The 15,898-nt window shown below is 46.3% G+C and overlaps 1 protein-coding gene across 1 annotated transcript in view; it reads left to right on the top strand.

Annotated features, from left to right (window-relative positions):
• Positions 1-15,898, top strand: part of CEMIP (cell migration inducing hyaluronidase 1) — an 867,705-nt gene that overhangs the window by 439,825 nt on the left and 411,982 nt on the right. The window contains exon 2 of the mRNA XM_069624168.1: positions 15,265-15,362. Within this exon, the coding sequence (XP_069480269.1) occupies positions 15,305-15,362 (58 nt within the window). The 5' untranslated portion in view covers positions 15,265-15,304. The remainder of the gene's footprint in view (positions 1-15,264; positions 15,363-15,898) is intronic.

Raw genomic sequence — 15,898 nt, 5'->3', positions numbered from 1 at the left:
ACTGACTGTTGCCAAGCTGCAGTCAGTAAAGCTGTCCAAGACACCTCGACCAGTGTTGGAGATCTCCCAACCAGCACAGAAAGAACAATTCTTGACCCTGATCTGCCATATAGGCCAGCCTGCAGCCGCCATCCAACCTTGCTTGGCGAACCTCTTGCTGCCTGTTACCCGCAGCTGTCTCCCATCTTGAACTCTGTCGTGGGAGCTGCAAGGCATCCTGGAATCGACTTGATGCTGTCGAGCACGAGCATCAAGATCATCTCAAGTACCAGGCACATTGTGGTTCTGTCCCCTGGTCCTTCTCCGAAGGCCTCTAGTGACATTTACGACCCCTTTCTTCCTTGGTGCTGAAACCAAATAACCTTGAACAGTTAAGACTGATTGCTTTACCGACTCCCCTCCTGTCAGTATCCAGAGTGCATCCCTTTCCTTTGTGTAACTGTCTGACCTCTGTGTTCCTTTTCAGGGAGGGTTGTATTTTGTAGTGTGCTAGAACTGTCTGTTGTAATAATAATAAAGTCAATATTTTTATACAACCTTGACTGAACAGTCCCTTTTATCATTGGGTAATAGTTGTATTTTTGCTGTGTTGCAACTAACCAACGATCCACAACCTTGCTGAGATAAGCCTGCCATTCCATCCACGTTACCAACATTGAACAAGGAGGTTTATAATTGACTTGTGTTGGCAATCTGTTCAGATCCCTTCTCATGTACTAGAGGTGTGGGGCTGATTGATGGTTTAGAAATCAATATTCATCCCTGGACCATTGGTGCCCTAAAAGTTGATTTGTCACAAAAGGTGCCGAGCAGGAGCACAGTGTTCCTGCTCAGCGCCTTTACTGCCCTGGCAGCAGGACACCGTTCCCGTTCGCCTGAGTTCGAGCTCCAGGCAACAGAGGGCCTCTTAAAGGGACCTGACATGTTGCTCTATGTTAACAGAGCATTACAATGAGAGCTATTAAGCACTGATGCGATGGATGGGGACTATTAGAAGCGACTATAGCTTTGTCCCTTAAGAAATGTGAATGGGGTGATCAGAAGTGAAAAGGGTGCATGATGCTGCATGCTTTATGAAATAATTAATGTGGCTTTAAAATTCAAGGGGGAATTGTTAGGCTCACATTAATCTGCATGATGCTATTGGGCGTTTGTTTGCAGGATGGGGAGAATACAACTAAAGGCATACTCTTATTGCTCAACATATTTCTATGTTGATTTATATAGTGTAAAGTTAGTTTATTATGTAATGTGGTTTACTTCCAAGACATTGCTATAAATAAAGTACTATTTATGGACATGAAATGTAAAGCAAAACCTTAATAAGTATCGATATCAACCAAATCTGTGAAGATGTGTTCAGTTGCTTAAATTGTCCACATCCCGGTTTCACTATTTAACCAAAGTGTGCGATCCTGGGCAAATAATGTAACCGCACTGTGTCTTATCTGCAGCTCCGTAAGTGATTTACTTCATATCTTACGTTAATACAACATGCTATGATAAAAAAGCCTAATGTGTATAGCTTTGCTCCATAAATAGTAATAGTGATGTCTGTATTTTGCACCATAAAGTTATTTTCCACTTGGCTTAATTATGGCAACTTATTCCAACGCCACTTCCATGATTACTCCAAGTATCAAAGACTGATGCTGTTCCTTGCAATGTTCTTTTCTGTGAAGTCACTTCTGTTGGTGCAATCGATTTGCAAAATAGGGGGTTTGCATGTATGGTATAATGGCATTTGGGGGTAGGCAGTTTAGCCCTTTCTTATGTGGCCTGCCTTTCTTTCTGGGCATCCTGTCTGGTTCAGCAGTGTTGCTGTGTGCTCCTGCTCGTCCTGGCTGCCTGTAGAACAGCGGTCTGGAGCAGGACAGCAGTGTGACCGTATGCTACTGCTCTGCACCCTCCATCCTCTATGGGAGGGGATGGCAGAAGCACACTCTGTGTCCCATTCCAGGCTGTTGACTGCACTCCAGGCCCAATAAGGGGCAGAACCAGGTGCAGAGCAGGAGCATACAGCTCCTTGACCCACTCTGGTTCGAATGCTGCAGGGAGAGGGTACGGGGACGATTGTGCGTCAGTTTAACATACATTTTTCAAAGAGCATTTGGAGGGGAAAAGTAGTAGGACTTTTTTCGGGCCTCTGCCCCCAGCCCTTCCCTCCACTCTTGCAATGCTGGATACTCCCCTGGGGCCAGTGTTTTAAGTGAGTGAGAAATCGAGGAGGTGCTGTAACGAGGGTGTGTGACCTAAATTCTGGGCATGGCCTGAAGTATCCCTAACATGGGACAATGAAAAAGTGGCTTTACTCACTGTCTGCTTTTTAACTTATTTATTGTTCAGTGCCTGGGATTCAAACCCCAGCCCTGTTTCATTCAATAGCCTGATTGACACAGGCTTTATTTGTCAGTCGATCAAAGTATTTTCTCGTTTTTCCAGCCTTGTTCCATGCTGGGGATTCGAACCCGAGCCCTCCTGCTGGTAAGCCAGTATCACAGCACTGTGCTATTTCATAAGTCCTTGATTTCTTGTGTTTCATTCAATAGACTGTTTGACACATAACACCAGTTTGCGGGCTTCATGTGTTAAGCAGTCTTAAATGAAAGAAATTTAGCACCTACGAAATGGCACTTGCTATTTCGAAGGTCCTGTAACATGAAGCCTGCCACCTCAAGCGATCTATTCAATAAAACACATGGATTCCAGCAACTCTGAAATAGCACAGGTGCTGTGACACTGGCTTGACAGGCAGGGCTCGGGTCGGGCTGCAGCAAAAAAAAAAAAAAAAACTACTACTACAAAAAAGTGTCTTTTGTTGCTGGTGGGGAGGTAGCCCCAGCTCGACCAGAGCTTTGAGCCCCACTTAAAGCCCTGCCTGAGGGCCCTGCTGTTTCTGGGAATGAGCAGTGGTGGAAATGGAAAAAATGTGGTGGGGGATCCCACAAGTGCCGGGTTGGGGTAGGAGTTGGGGGGCAGAGGGGGTGTGGTCTAGAGGGTGCGGGGTTGGTAGTGGCCATCCGGTCAGATAAATACTTCAAAAAAGAAAGAAAAAAAAGCACCCACAAAGGTAACATTGCCTTTTACCGCCGGCCAGGTCTTTAAGTGGGACGGGGCCTGCCGGGGCTCAGCACTAATCTCCCCTGCCAGCCCCTGCCACTACACGAAAAGGATTTTTTTCTGAAGCCTGAAGCTCTCGCTCGTGTGCGAAAGCTTCAGGCTCCAGAAAAAAATGCCTTTCAGCCATAATGGTGGCGCCGTACCTGCGAGGCATCCCTTTAATCAAGTGATGCACGTTGGCCGGCGCCACCATTATGGAGAAAACGTGAGGCCGCTGGAAACAGAGGCCTTGCTTTCTAAATACTGAAGCTCCCGCGGATTCGCTGGAGTTTCAGTCTTAAGGAACAGGGCCTCTGCTTCCAGGGGCCTCACCTTTTCAGCCTTAATGGTGACGCTGCCCTTACCCAGCTGGCAAGGGGCAGCGCCACCATTAAGGCTGAATAGGCGAGGCCCTGTCCCCTGCCAGGCAAGCCTATAGAAAAGAAATGCAGAGATCAACACCCTCTCCCCAAAGGGAAGAGGGTGTTGATCACTACAAAAGGCTGCCTGGCAAGGGTGCCAGTAGCCCATTGAGCCGGGGTTCCTCAGGGGAGCGTGGCCTCATGGGCCAGCAGGACCCCTGCAGTTAGGCCAGGCCCCCTTGATGATCCCTGGCTCATTTTGTTGTGCCAAAAAAAAACGAAAAAAAAAAAAGTGCGACTGCAGCAATGGCGTTTACCGCGGCTTTGGCACTGGTGTGTAAAGCACAATGCTCGCTACATGTACAACTGATTCCTTTCAGTTGTACATGTAGTGAGCATTGTGAATGCTGCCGTCGCGGACGTTTTTTTTTTTTCTTTTTCTTTTTTTCAGCGTGGTTCATGGGCTTGGGTGGCTGACTCTGGCCGGATCCCGAGATCCGGCTACACATCTGGTGCCGGATCTCGGATCCGCCGAGAGCCGGCCCAATGACCAGCACTGGGAATGAGTCCTTACTCTGTGTATGCAATCCTTGTGTGGATAGGGGTCTGTGTTCTAGATAGGGGCCCCTGATTGGCTACGGATCTCTGCTACTACTAAGAGCCCCGCTGCTCGGGGCACCGGCGCGCACGAGGGCCCCTGTCTCCAGCTCGGCGCCGAGTCCCTGGCACGCGCCCTGCGTCCTCGGGGCCCTGCAGTAGCTGGACGCCGAGAGCTGGCTACCGAGGAACACCCTGCGCCGCTCGCGACCTCTTTGATAGTCTGCCTCCACAACAGATGGGAACGATTGCGCGGCCGCTTCTCTCGCCAGGGGCGGCCTATGAATCACTCCGCTCGCTGCCAAAGCCTCTCTGGGCCCGAGCGTGCTCCTCTCGCCCAGAGACACTCCGCAGATGGTGGGGCCTTGGGACCCGAGAAGAACGACTCCAGACTGAGCTCTCTTCCTGGGAGGCCTTTATGCACGCGCCAGGGGCGCTCCCCGTTGGGGTGACAGCCCGCTAATTACATACGCTGAGGGCCCACTTTTCTCCACAAATACTTATTTTATGTCACCAGTAATGCATAGTGGCGCAAGCGTGCTGACACGATTAATAAAAAAGAAAAACGGTGTTTAAGCGCGTTGGGCCCTTATTCAGGTAGTATTACAAAGTTGTAAACGTCACAAACAAAGCTTAGCTTTAACTGTCAGTCCATGTTATTTTATCTCCATATTTTAAAGGCAATTACAGAAGGGCTCAGAAATATATGACAAAACAACGATAGCGGCTTGCAGGCGTTAAAAACGGCAATAGCCTTTAATGGCACAACTAACGAAAAGACGTGCAAACATCATTATGCACCCCTGCTGACCCCAGTTATCCATCTCTCAAGTAAGTGCATATGCCAAACCTTCTGCAACAGGTCTTAATTCTCCATGAGCACCTGTTTCATGTCCATTAGATATGTCATAAGTTGGAAATCTTCTATATTGTGCCATACAACCTCCATTTTGCTTTTCGAGTTGCCAAGGCTTGCCTGGAAGTTGGCGTACTGTGCCGGCGCCCTGGGGTATCTGGACCATGGCCTTTGTAGGCAAGAAAAATGGGAATGGGTGCAATGGTGGTGGTGGAAAGTGCGTACAGATAAAACGATCAGAGATGAGCCAGGTTAAAGGAAGCACAATAGTATTTGTGATTGTGTGGGTGCCCATCGATGCAGCCCAAGTAGACCATAGGTCAGGACTGCAGAAATGAGCTGCGTTCACTCTGAGGCGTCTGGAGGAGAGGGGAATATTTATACGAGGGCAGTTTCAGACAGTGGTCGAGGTGTACGAAAAGAAGTAGTGGAACTATGTTCCCTGCTGGCCTGCACCACTCCCCACAAACCCCATTGCCACGCCTCTTACCATGCAAAATAGAAACCCCAAAACACATGTGCCTGCTGTTTAAGGGAACATCCAGTGCAGTGCATTGAAAGTGCAAGTTTCAACTTCTTCCTACACTGTTATTTTAAAACGAAAACGTTCCGGAACGGTTTCTTTTTAAGATAAAAGTATAGGAACAGTAAAAATTGATTAAAAGAAAGAGAGGAGCACCACTCCCAGCCGCTCCCGCCAACTTCGACCACTGGTTTCAGAGAGATAAATGGTTGCTACTAAAAGTAATTGAGCGGCAGTGTGATGGGCTCTATATATGCTCAAGCCGATCCTTGGAGTCGTTGAAGCGCGTTTGCTTTTATTGCCTGCATGGGAGTTCTCTTAATTTCTCCAACCAAGCAAACCCCAGAATTGTTATTCCGGGACTGCCAATCCTGGTGTCCAAGTCAAGCATAGACCGCGTGAGAGGTGAGTGTGGTCAGAGACAAACAGGGTGAGAAGAGAAGGCCATATAAAATCTGGAACCCTTTTACGAGAAATGATCTAATTACGCAAGTGCGTTTCTGGCTCAGTATATGCATGATAAAACCGCAGATGTTGTCTGCACGATAATTGACAAGCATCTAGCATGCAATAATACCCTGATTGGAGACCTAACCACATGAAATCCCAAGACTAACCCTATTCTATGTACTCTTGTGCAACCCCAGAACATCTGGCTCGGTGTTCCATCAAATCAATCACACATCAAGCAGAGGTCAGACCTCAACAACTCTAACCAGAATGCAATACTGTAAATTCCATGCAATACTCTTAGTTGGATGCATCTCGGGTCAAAGGTAACACTTCTTTTACAACTATCGCTGACTAACCTATTCTCGGGTCCCCGACTAACCTATTCTCTGAAATTCCATCTGCACATCTCCAAACCAAAACCTCTCTACCATTTCTCTTTCCAACACATTGTTGTCATCATTTCGAGCTCTCATACCAGCAGCGGCCCCAAGAGGCTGACTTCTACCACCACAAGCAAACCCAGGATCTCTGGCATGACTTAATGCAACATGGTCAACATCAGAGAAATGAGTTCCTCAGGGTTCAGATGTCATCTTCTCCCTTTTGCCTTCTCACATGTAGCATTAAAAACTCAAAGTTAAGTAGCAAGCCATCCAGCCACCCATCCGTGAACATTAAAATATGAACATTTTGTCGAAATCCTTCAAAATGGGATTGTTTGTATTTACAGCTGGGTTACCCCACATGGAAGTATCCTTATTATTAGGAAATTTGCCCCTGATGTTAACTGAGTAATGCTTCCAAGGTTCTGCATACAATGTTATCCATACCTGAGCACTTCTCCATGAAGTCTACATGGAATGTGCTAACTGGCTGACCAGCACTCTCATAGACCTCAGTCACATTATCCATATTCTCCTAAAAATAGGATTGCAAAAATCTGAGCACAAAATGCAAGTCAAATTCCAAGCTGATATTTCCACCACAGTGATTTTCGACTCTACTAAAATCGTACATCCTTATACCTTCCACACTCCTACAGACGACCTCCTAGGTTTAGTGTACTTAACAGATTCAGACTATCTATCTTCTTTCAAGAACCATGCTGCACATATTTCCACCCCACAATGCAGGGGCTGCGCATATGGCTAACCTGCCTGGTCACTACCAACCACAAACGTCATAGAGATGTTCATATCGACACACAAGTCCCGGGTACTTCTGACCTGCATCCATCAACACCAAAGGTTTCTGCATCTGCCTTCTTGCTATCCGACTAACGCACCCTGCCCTCCTTTCTAACAGAGCCATGTGCACAGAGGCCAGGATTATTGGCAGAAAGGCGCTATATAAGATCACTTTATATTAAATTACAGTCTCATTGCAAATTAGCTTCAGATAATCTGACAAACCTTCCTTTTTGTAACCAGGAAGCACAGAAAAACATGTTTTTAGAGTTGAATAAAATGTATGCAGAAGAAACAAACTGCACCTGTTTGCACTGGAGCTGCACTTTTTAAACTTGAGATTGACAACGAGGCCCCTTTTGGCACTTGGGATGGTTGACTGTGATCAAAGAGGCTCTGGCTCCAATCCCGGCTTTCTAACATCATCGCAGTGGCTGATCTTTGGCAACAAGTCAATTCATTAACTAGAAGCACCAGCCTTTAGCTCCACACCAAGAGCACATCATGCCCCTCGCCACCATAGACCCCAACACCTATTTAGTTCAATCGCTGGTCTTAAGCTATTGAGATCATTGTAACAGAATTTATTTGGGACTCCAAAACAACTTCTTATTTAAATGCAACTAGCGCAGAATAGAGATGCCAGACTCCCAATCAGCCTTAACAGTTTCAGCCATATCTGACAAGCTTTAAAGCCTTCAAGGTAGCTCCCAACCGAGGTGAGAGATTGACTCAGAGCTATGGGCATGACCAACAAGAGCTGCTGGAAAACTTCCCGTCAATAGGTCTCCAATCAGGTTAGTGCATCCCATCCAGAACCCTAAGGTCCTTCACTTCGCAGGACTTTGCAATAGGACCCCCTAAAGCTTAACTGCAGATCCCTGCTAAGGCATAGACCAGCTTTATGGAACACAATGTTTGCTAAGCGAAACTAGAACAGTACCACAAGTGGCTCAAAAGATGCCTAAAGAGGAAGCTTCTCATCAAGAAACAAAACAAAACGTAGTAATTGCAACCCGGTACCTATCAGTTTGCACTGCTATGATCTGCCACACTGCAGACACCCAGGAGACGACTCCTAGAATCCCGAATGTGCGGTGATTGCACTGTCTTGCCTTGCGCTCTTTTTGCGCTCTTTCTGTCTGTGCATACTTCTCTTTACCGGTAATGATTTTCTGATCATGATATTTGGCTGAACCCTGCGTGCACATGTATGTGTCTTCCTTATGTACGAGCCCTGTAGCGACTTAGCATGTCTGCGGCACATTTATAAATCGCAATAAATCCGTAAAATCACCTAATCTCCCTTGTATGCCAAAATTAGAGGCACTTGGAGTTGAGTCAAATGCTGGAGTAATTTGTGATATACATGACTACAAATGTTGCACCTTGGGTGATCAGTGAAATTACTTTTACACATGAGATTCACAGTGAGATCATGTTCACCTCTGAGGAGGGTAATGGGTTGGCTGGGAACACACCTGGACTCATATTACATAAACCTTGCACCGGTCCAAGTGCAATTCTGTAGCTCATCAGCACTCAAGTAAACATTGCTGTGTCCAAAAACGAATTCTTTCAAGGTATTCCTGTGCCGAGGCAATGTTCTCCCTGGTGCTAATTCTTACCCGTATTAGCACTACGGGAAATATTGATGTGGTGCCACATTGCGTGGATATAGTATGTCTTTTGCACAAGACCAATGTTTGCCCTATTGGTAATCCTGTGTACCTCTACCTGTGCACATGTTTGGTGATACGGGCCCAGGTCACTCAGTGGCTAGATTGAACACTCAATAGCAGATCTGATCTAATCACTGTCTCCGACTTCCGATTCTCTAGAACTTAATTTCCTTTTCTCAGTAAAGTACTGTAAAGCAGCACTATGGCAGCATTGCGATAGAAATCTACACATACATACGTATTCCCAAGGTGGACCGTGACGTTTACACAAATGGTGCCCAATTAGATTGTGTTAGCAACTGAGGACAGTTAGTTCACATTATACTTGATATGGATAGTTAAATCCTGTTTTAAGTGTGATCTGCTTAGACAATAAGTGGGTGGTGAGATTACATTTATACAATAGGTGAACTTTGATATTACTTTTTAGCACCCGTGGCGGGTGAGCCAGCCAATCAGGTTGCTTGGATCCCACGGGCTAAACCCACGATCGAAGCCCGCATTTCAAGTAACCTGATGGCTGCTCCTCTGCCCCGCCATCTTCCTCCCATTCAGTAACTGTTCCTCCCCTCCCCACCCCACTGCCCCACTTACCTGGTTCTTTTGGTGGCGGTGCAACCGCCACTCCAGCCTCCCGGTCCGCATGGAGCCCTGTCTTCCAGCTCCACGGCAGCCATCTTAGGTATGTTTTTGTATGAATGAAAGGGATGCCGCGAGCATGTCCCGTTCATTCAAGGAAAATACATTGCTGTCAGCACCCCTGGTTTCCGGCTTGGAAAACCGGGTGCAAATAGCAATAACACCCGAACCGCCTGGCTGGATAGGGTGGTGACGGTGCCACAGGCCACTGTTAAGGCCCTCGCACAACTTGGGCCCCAGGCCATTACCACCCGATCTGGTGGTGATTGCTTAAATACTAGACGGTGAGGCCATGTTTAGACAATAGGCACATAATGAGATCGCGATTGCAATTAACAACAGTTGGTTCACATTATACATGAGCTGGACAGTGAACACTTTAATGGACGTGGTCTACAGTGAAATCAGGTGGACAGTGTGATCGCTGTATACCTTAGGTGGACAGCCAAAGTATGGTTAGATGTGAAATTGGCAGTGACAACACTGTATGTCTGAGGGGGACAATTAACCCATGTTTAGTTATGAGGAGGGCAATGAAATTACTGTATCCCTAAGGTGAACAGCGATATGACATTTACATATAAAGGGGACATGGGGATAATGGTTCCATGTGATAATGTCCAGACAAAAAGGCTGTGTGGCAAAAAAGGGAAAAAGTCGCTGCAAGAAGGTAGTGGTTTGCGGCAACATTATCACTGTGATCCTGTGCGGGACACCCCTGCAACCCCTGTTTTAAAAAGTCCCCCCCCAAGTCAAGCGGGGGACAGCCCCGCTCCCCTCACAAATGGTCACCATACATAATATCACCTCCCAGCGACTATATGCAGGGGCGTTGCTAGGGGGGGGCTAAGGGGCTATAGCCCCTGATCTTTTGGTTGTAGCCCCTGATAGAATCTCAGGAGCTACAGCCAAAAGACTAGCTAGCCCCCAGTCCCAACAGTACCGACATCAGCTTAGCCCAGGGTCTTTTCCAGACCTAGCAACTCCCCTGACTATATGTATGGCAACCTGTGGGGGTAATATAACTGGATACCGAGATAATGTTATCTCTCAGATGGGCAATATCTTATTACATGTGAGGCGGCAAGTGAGCTGACTGTACCCCAGAATTAGACTGTGATATAATGTTTGCATATGGGTGGGGCACCTACTACTTACGGTGGGCAGCAATACCTTGTTTACTTATGAAGAAGGCAGTGAACTTATTGTACCCCAGAGGTGGAATGTGATATAATGTGTGCTTATGAGAATGTCAGGGAACTTATTGATCACTGACACGGACAGAGATCTCATGTTTACATATGAAGAGGACAGTGCGATCACTCACTTTTTGAGGTGCTAAGTGGTATCATGTTTGTTAAGGGTGAGGGAGTGAAATACATGTGTATCAGAGGTGGACAGTGATGGCATGTGTCATGTTTACATATGAAGGGACTGTGAGATCACTTTATATCTGAGGAAGGCAGGCAGTGGTATCATGTTCACTCATGACGAGGGCAGTGACCTTACTGTATCTGTGATGTGAAAGGCAATGTAATTTCACATAAGAAGAGGGCAGTGAGATCCCCTTATTCCTGAGTTGGGGAGCAACATGTTTACTGAGGAGGAGGGCAGTGACCTTACTGTAGCACGAATGTGAATGTAAATGTAATGTTTACATAGGAAAAGGGTAGTAAGATCACATTATTCCTGAGTTTGGGAGCAACATGTTTACTGAGGAGGAGGGCAGTGACCTTACTGTAGCACGAATGCGAATGGAAATGTAATGTTTACATAGGAAAAGGGTAGTAAGATCACATTATTCCTGAGGTGGGGAGCAACATGTTTACTGAGGAGGAGGGCCGTTACCTTACTGTAGCTCTAATGCAAATGGAAATGTAATGTTTACATAGGAAAAGGGCAGTAAGATCACATTATTCCTGAGCTGGGGAGCAACATGTCTACTGAGAAGGAGGGCAGTGACCTTACTGTAGCACTAATGCGAACGGCAATGTAATGTTTACATAGGAAAAGGGCAGTAAGATCACATTATTCCTGAGTTGGGGAGCAACATGTCTACTGAGAAGGAGGGCAGTGACCTTACTGTAGCACTAATGCGAACGGCAATGTAATGTTTACATAGGAAAAGGGCAGTAAGATCACATTATTCCTGAGTTGGGGAGCAACATGTTTACTGAGAAGGAGGGCAGTGACCTTACTGTAGCACTAATGCGAACGGCAATGTAGTGTTTGCATAGGAAAAGGGCAGTAAGATCACATTATTCTTGAGTTGGGGAACAACATGTTTACTGAGGAGGAGGGCAGTGACCTTACTGTAGCACTAATGCGAATGACAATGTAATGTTTACATAGGAAGAGGGCAGTGAGATCCCCTTATTCCTGAGTTGGGGAGCAACATGTTTACTGAGGAGGAGGGCAGTGACCTTACTGTAGCACTAATGCAAATGGAACTGTAATGTTTACATAGGAAAAGGGCAGTAATATCACATTATTCCTGAGGTGGGGAGCAACATGTTTACTGAGGAGGAGGGCAGTGACCTTACTGTAGCACTAATGCGAACGGCACTGTAATGTTTACATAGGAAAAGGCCAGTAAGATCACATTATTCCTGAGTTGGGGAGCAACATGTTTACTGAGAAGGAGGGCAGTGACCTTACTGTAGCACTAATGTGAACGGCAATGTAATGTTTACATAGGAAAAGGGCAGTAAGGTGATATTATTCCTGAGTTGGGGAGCAACATGTTTACTGAGGAGGAGGGCAGTGACCTTACTGTAGCAGTAATGCGAGCGGCAATGTAATGTTTACATAGGAAAAGGCAGTAAGATCACATTATTCCTGAGTTGGGGAGCAACATGTTTACTGAGAAGGAGGGCAGTGACCTTACTGTAGCACTAATGTGAACAACAATGTAATATTTACATAGGAAGAAGGCAGTGCGATCCCATTATTCCTGAGGTGGGGAGTTACTGAGGAGGAGGGCAGTGTCGACCTTCCTGAAGCAGTAATGTGAATGACAATGTAATGTTTACACAGAAAGAGGGCAGTAACATCACATTATTCCTGAGGCGGGGAGCAACATGTTTACTGAGGAGGAAGGCAGTGACCTTACTGTAGCACTAATGTGAACGACAATGTAATGTTTACACAGGAAGAGGGCAGTGAGATCACAGTATTTCTGAGGGGGGCCAACATGTTTATTTAGGGGGAGGACAGTGACCTTACTGTATCCTTGATGCGAGTGGCAATGTACTGTTTACATATAGAAAAAAAGCAGTGAGATCTCATTATTCCTGGGGAAGGGATCAACATGTTTACTTAGGAGGGCAGTGGAACTACCGCATCCCAAAGGTGGACAGCAAGACGATGTTTGCATATGTAATTTATTGTAAAGTGGGCTTGTATAACACACTTCTACCCTTTTGCAAGATAGTGTGATCAGTAATGGGATAGGAGAGCCAGTGTTGAATGTAAGGTGGAGAGAGAGGGGAAGATGAGATTTGGTTGGAGGGTTGTTTGGTTGGTTACGTGAGAGGGATCCATTTGGCTTTTAGTCCGGTGTCACTGAGGTACTTGGCTCCAGTTAGTGATGGTTCATGCTGCTCTGGTTTGGTTAAAGGGTCAGGAGACACCGACCCGAATAAATCCGACCTCCTGTATTTCTTGGTTGGTGTCTAATCTACTGGACCATTGCGCATTTGAAAGGAGGCTTTCCTGATTCCGTAGTCCTTGGCGAATTCATTCTGTGTGGGTTTGTGGCATGTTTGTGCCCTTTGTGCAGAGGAGGCTTACCTGATTGATGCTACCGAGGGTGGGCTTCTGAGAATGTTGTGCTATTCTACTGCTGGTTTTAGTTGTATAGCCAAGTTTCCCGGTATTTTCCGATAGTCACATCGTTTCCCCCTGTGCGCAACAGTTCAGAGTGTGATTGAGGTGACGAAAAACGAAGATCCTTTGTGATGTTTCAAGTTAAGCTTCTCATCATTAGGACCGGGTTCCTGGATCAAAGCATTCTTGATGGTTTGTAGTGAACGAATTTACTTGTGGTAGACAGAGGCGTTGCTGGGGGTGGGAGGGTGCCTTAGAGGGCGATAGCCCCGGGTCTTTTGGTTGTAGCCCCGGATAGAAGCTCAGGGTCTACAACCTAAAGGCTATAGCTAGCCCTGAGTCCCACCAGTCCCGACATTAGCATAGCCCCTGATCTTTTCCAGACCTAGCAACACCCCTGGTGGTGGCACCCTGCGCAATGCAGAGAGTTTTGAAGGCATCCCACCATTTCATTGGGAGCTAGTAGAGTGTGTGGAGAGCTGGGATGATGCGTTCATGTCTTTGGAGTCTCAGAAGATGTCTAGCTGCCGTGGTGTGAACTCTTTGTAGCCTGTTCAGCAGGTTTCCCCGGAGCCCGAGGTAGAGGCTGTTGGTGTAGTCTACTATTAAAAGTAGAAGGGTGATCACTGCCATGGTTCTCTATGTGAAAGTCAAGTAGGTAAGGTAACGGCAGCTCCTTCTGTTGGCTTTCAACTGCGGTTTGTGTGAGAGGTCACTATCCATTTGGATTTTGATCATTCTGACGGTTGTCATAGGCACCTGACATGGTCCCTGTTCCTCAGGCCAGGGGATTGGTGGTGTGGTACTGAAAATCATAAGCTTGGCTTTCGCTGTGTTTGCTTTCAGCCTGTTTCTTGTTATCCAGGAATCAACAAGTGCTAAGCATGTGGTAAGATCCAGTGCATTAGATAATGGGTTGTTTGTGAGCTTGCAGATGACATGGGTATCACCAGCGCAGTCAAAGCAGGTGAGGCCCGAGTTATTGATAAGCTCCAGAAGCGGCGTCCTGTAGATATTAAAAAGAAAAAGGTGACAGACTGGATCCTTGGGGTACTCCACAAGTGAGTTTGCTTGGGCATGACCTAAAGAGGGGCTTTTATTCCTGAGGTGGACCAAGAAATCATATTCACTTATGAGGGGGGCAGTGAAATTATTGCATCTCAGAGATGGACAGTGATGTCATGTTTACACATGAGGTGGGCAACGAGATCCCTTTATTCCTGTGGTACACAGCAATACAGTGTTTACTGGGGGGGGGGGGGCTAAAGGGTGGGGGAAGGGAAATTATTGTTTTCCAGGGGTCGACAGTGATATCACATATGAGGAAGGAGTGAAAAAACCATATTCTGGAGGTGGATAGGGATATCCTTTTCATCTAGGTTGATGGCAGTGAGATCATGCTTGCGCATGAGGTAGATGGTGCGATTGCTTTTAATTGACTTAGGCACATTGAAGTCCAATTTGCAATCCAGGCACTAGATATTGAATGAAAAATCAAGGTTTTGTGATATTGACACTTTTGCACCAATGAAAGTCAATCGATAATTATACACATTTGATCACTAATACCAGACAGGTCTTACTCATATTAAAAGTGAATAGTAAATAAGTCGTTTTGATGGACAGAGGGAGCATTGAACGATTTCCCTGTATATTGAATGACCACACGTGTCGGTTGCCTCTGCCTGGGACGTTGACTACCACGGTAGGCCGTGACACAGGTCGACAGAAGGTGGTCCATACTTTTCCCTTTATGGGAAATGGGACATGTTGATTTCTCGATGAGGAAGCATCAAAGCGGAGCCGAGCGAGGTTTGAGGGCATTGATCGTACTTGCGCGTGTGGCAAGGTTGGAGGTAGAGTTAAAAATGGAGTGCTTGTTATTCATTGACTCCAAGTTGGGGAGAGTGATATTATTTCCGCCGCCTATAAGGAACGTTGACTCTCTGAAATGGATGCAATCGTATCATTGTCTACTGCCTGTTTAATTGGAAATGAGATAGGTAATATGGCCTCTAACTGAGTCTTTTCTTTGCAGGTTTTCCTCCGCCTCCCATCCTGCCTCTGGCTGTGTGAACATGACCATAATCCATGGACTCCTGTGTCTACTAGGCTTCGTCCCTGCCCTGGACTCAGGTTAGTGGTGCTGAATGCTCTTCTGCTGGGTGTCTGAAGGCTTCAGAGCCTGACTCTGACTGACTGACCCTGCTTCACCTTGCATCCTCCCACCCTATGACTCAGGACTGGGCAATCAGGCCTTGAGAAGTAAACTGCCTTTATGCAATCACCTAGAAATTGACAAATGTGGTGGCAGGATAGCCTTCTGACCCCTCCAGCTGAAAGTCTAAAAACCTGAGCTGAAAGTCTAAAAACCTGCACGTTTTCGCTTTCGGTATGGCATAACACAAAGCGAATTAAAAAACGAGACAGAAAATAGCATTTTTTTAATCGAATTTTTGTGGGATTTTTGCACTTTTTACCAAAAATAGATGAGGGGTCGGGTTGAGGTATGATTAATGTGGGTGAATGCGGGGGTGTGGGAGACCCCGCATTAAAAAAAAAGAAAGAAAGTGGAACAAAAGGAGAAAACATTTTCGAAATTTGAATTTTAAAAAATCGTTGTTTTGGGCCTCGTTTTTTTCCGGTATTTTAGTGTAACTGCTTTTTCACTG

Source organism: Ambystoma mexicanum, chromosome 11 (assembly GCF_040938575.1).
Source record: "Ambystoma mexicanum isolate Mex_15411 chromosome 11, UKY_AmexF1_1, whole genome shotgun sequence".
NCBI classification, from domain to species: Eukaryota; Metazoa; Chordata; class Amphibia; order Caudata; family Ambystomatidae; genus Ambystoma; species Ambystoma mexicanum.
Note: the sequence above shows the minus strand (reverse complement) of the source record. Positions and strands in the feature narration are given on the sequence as shown.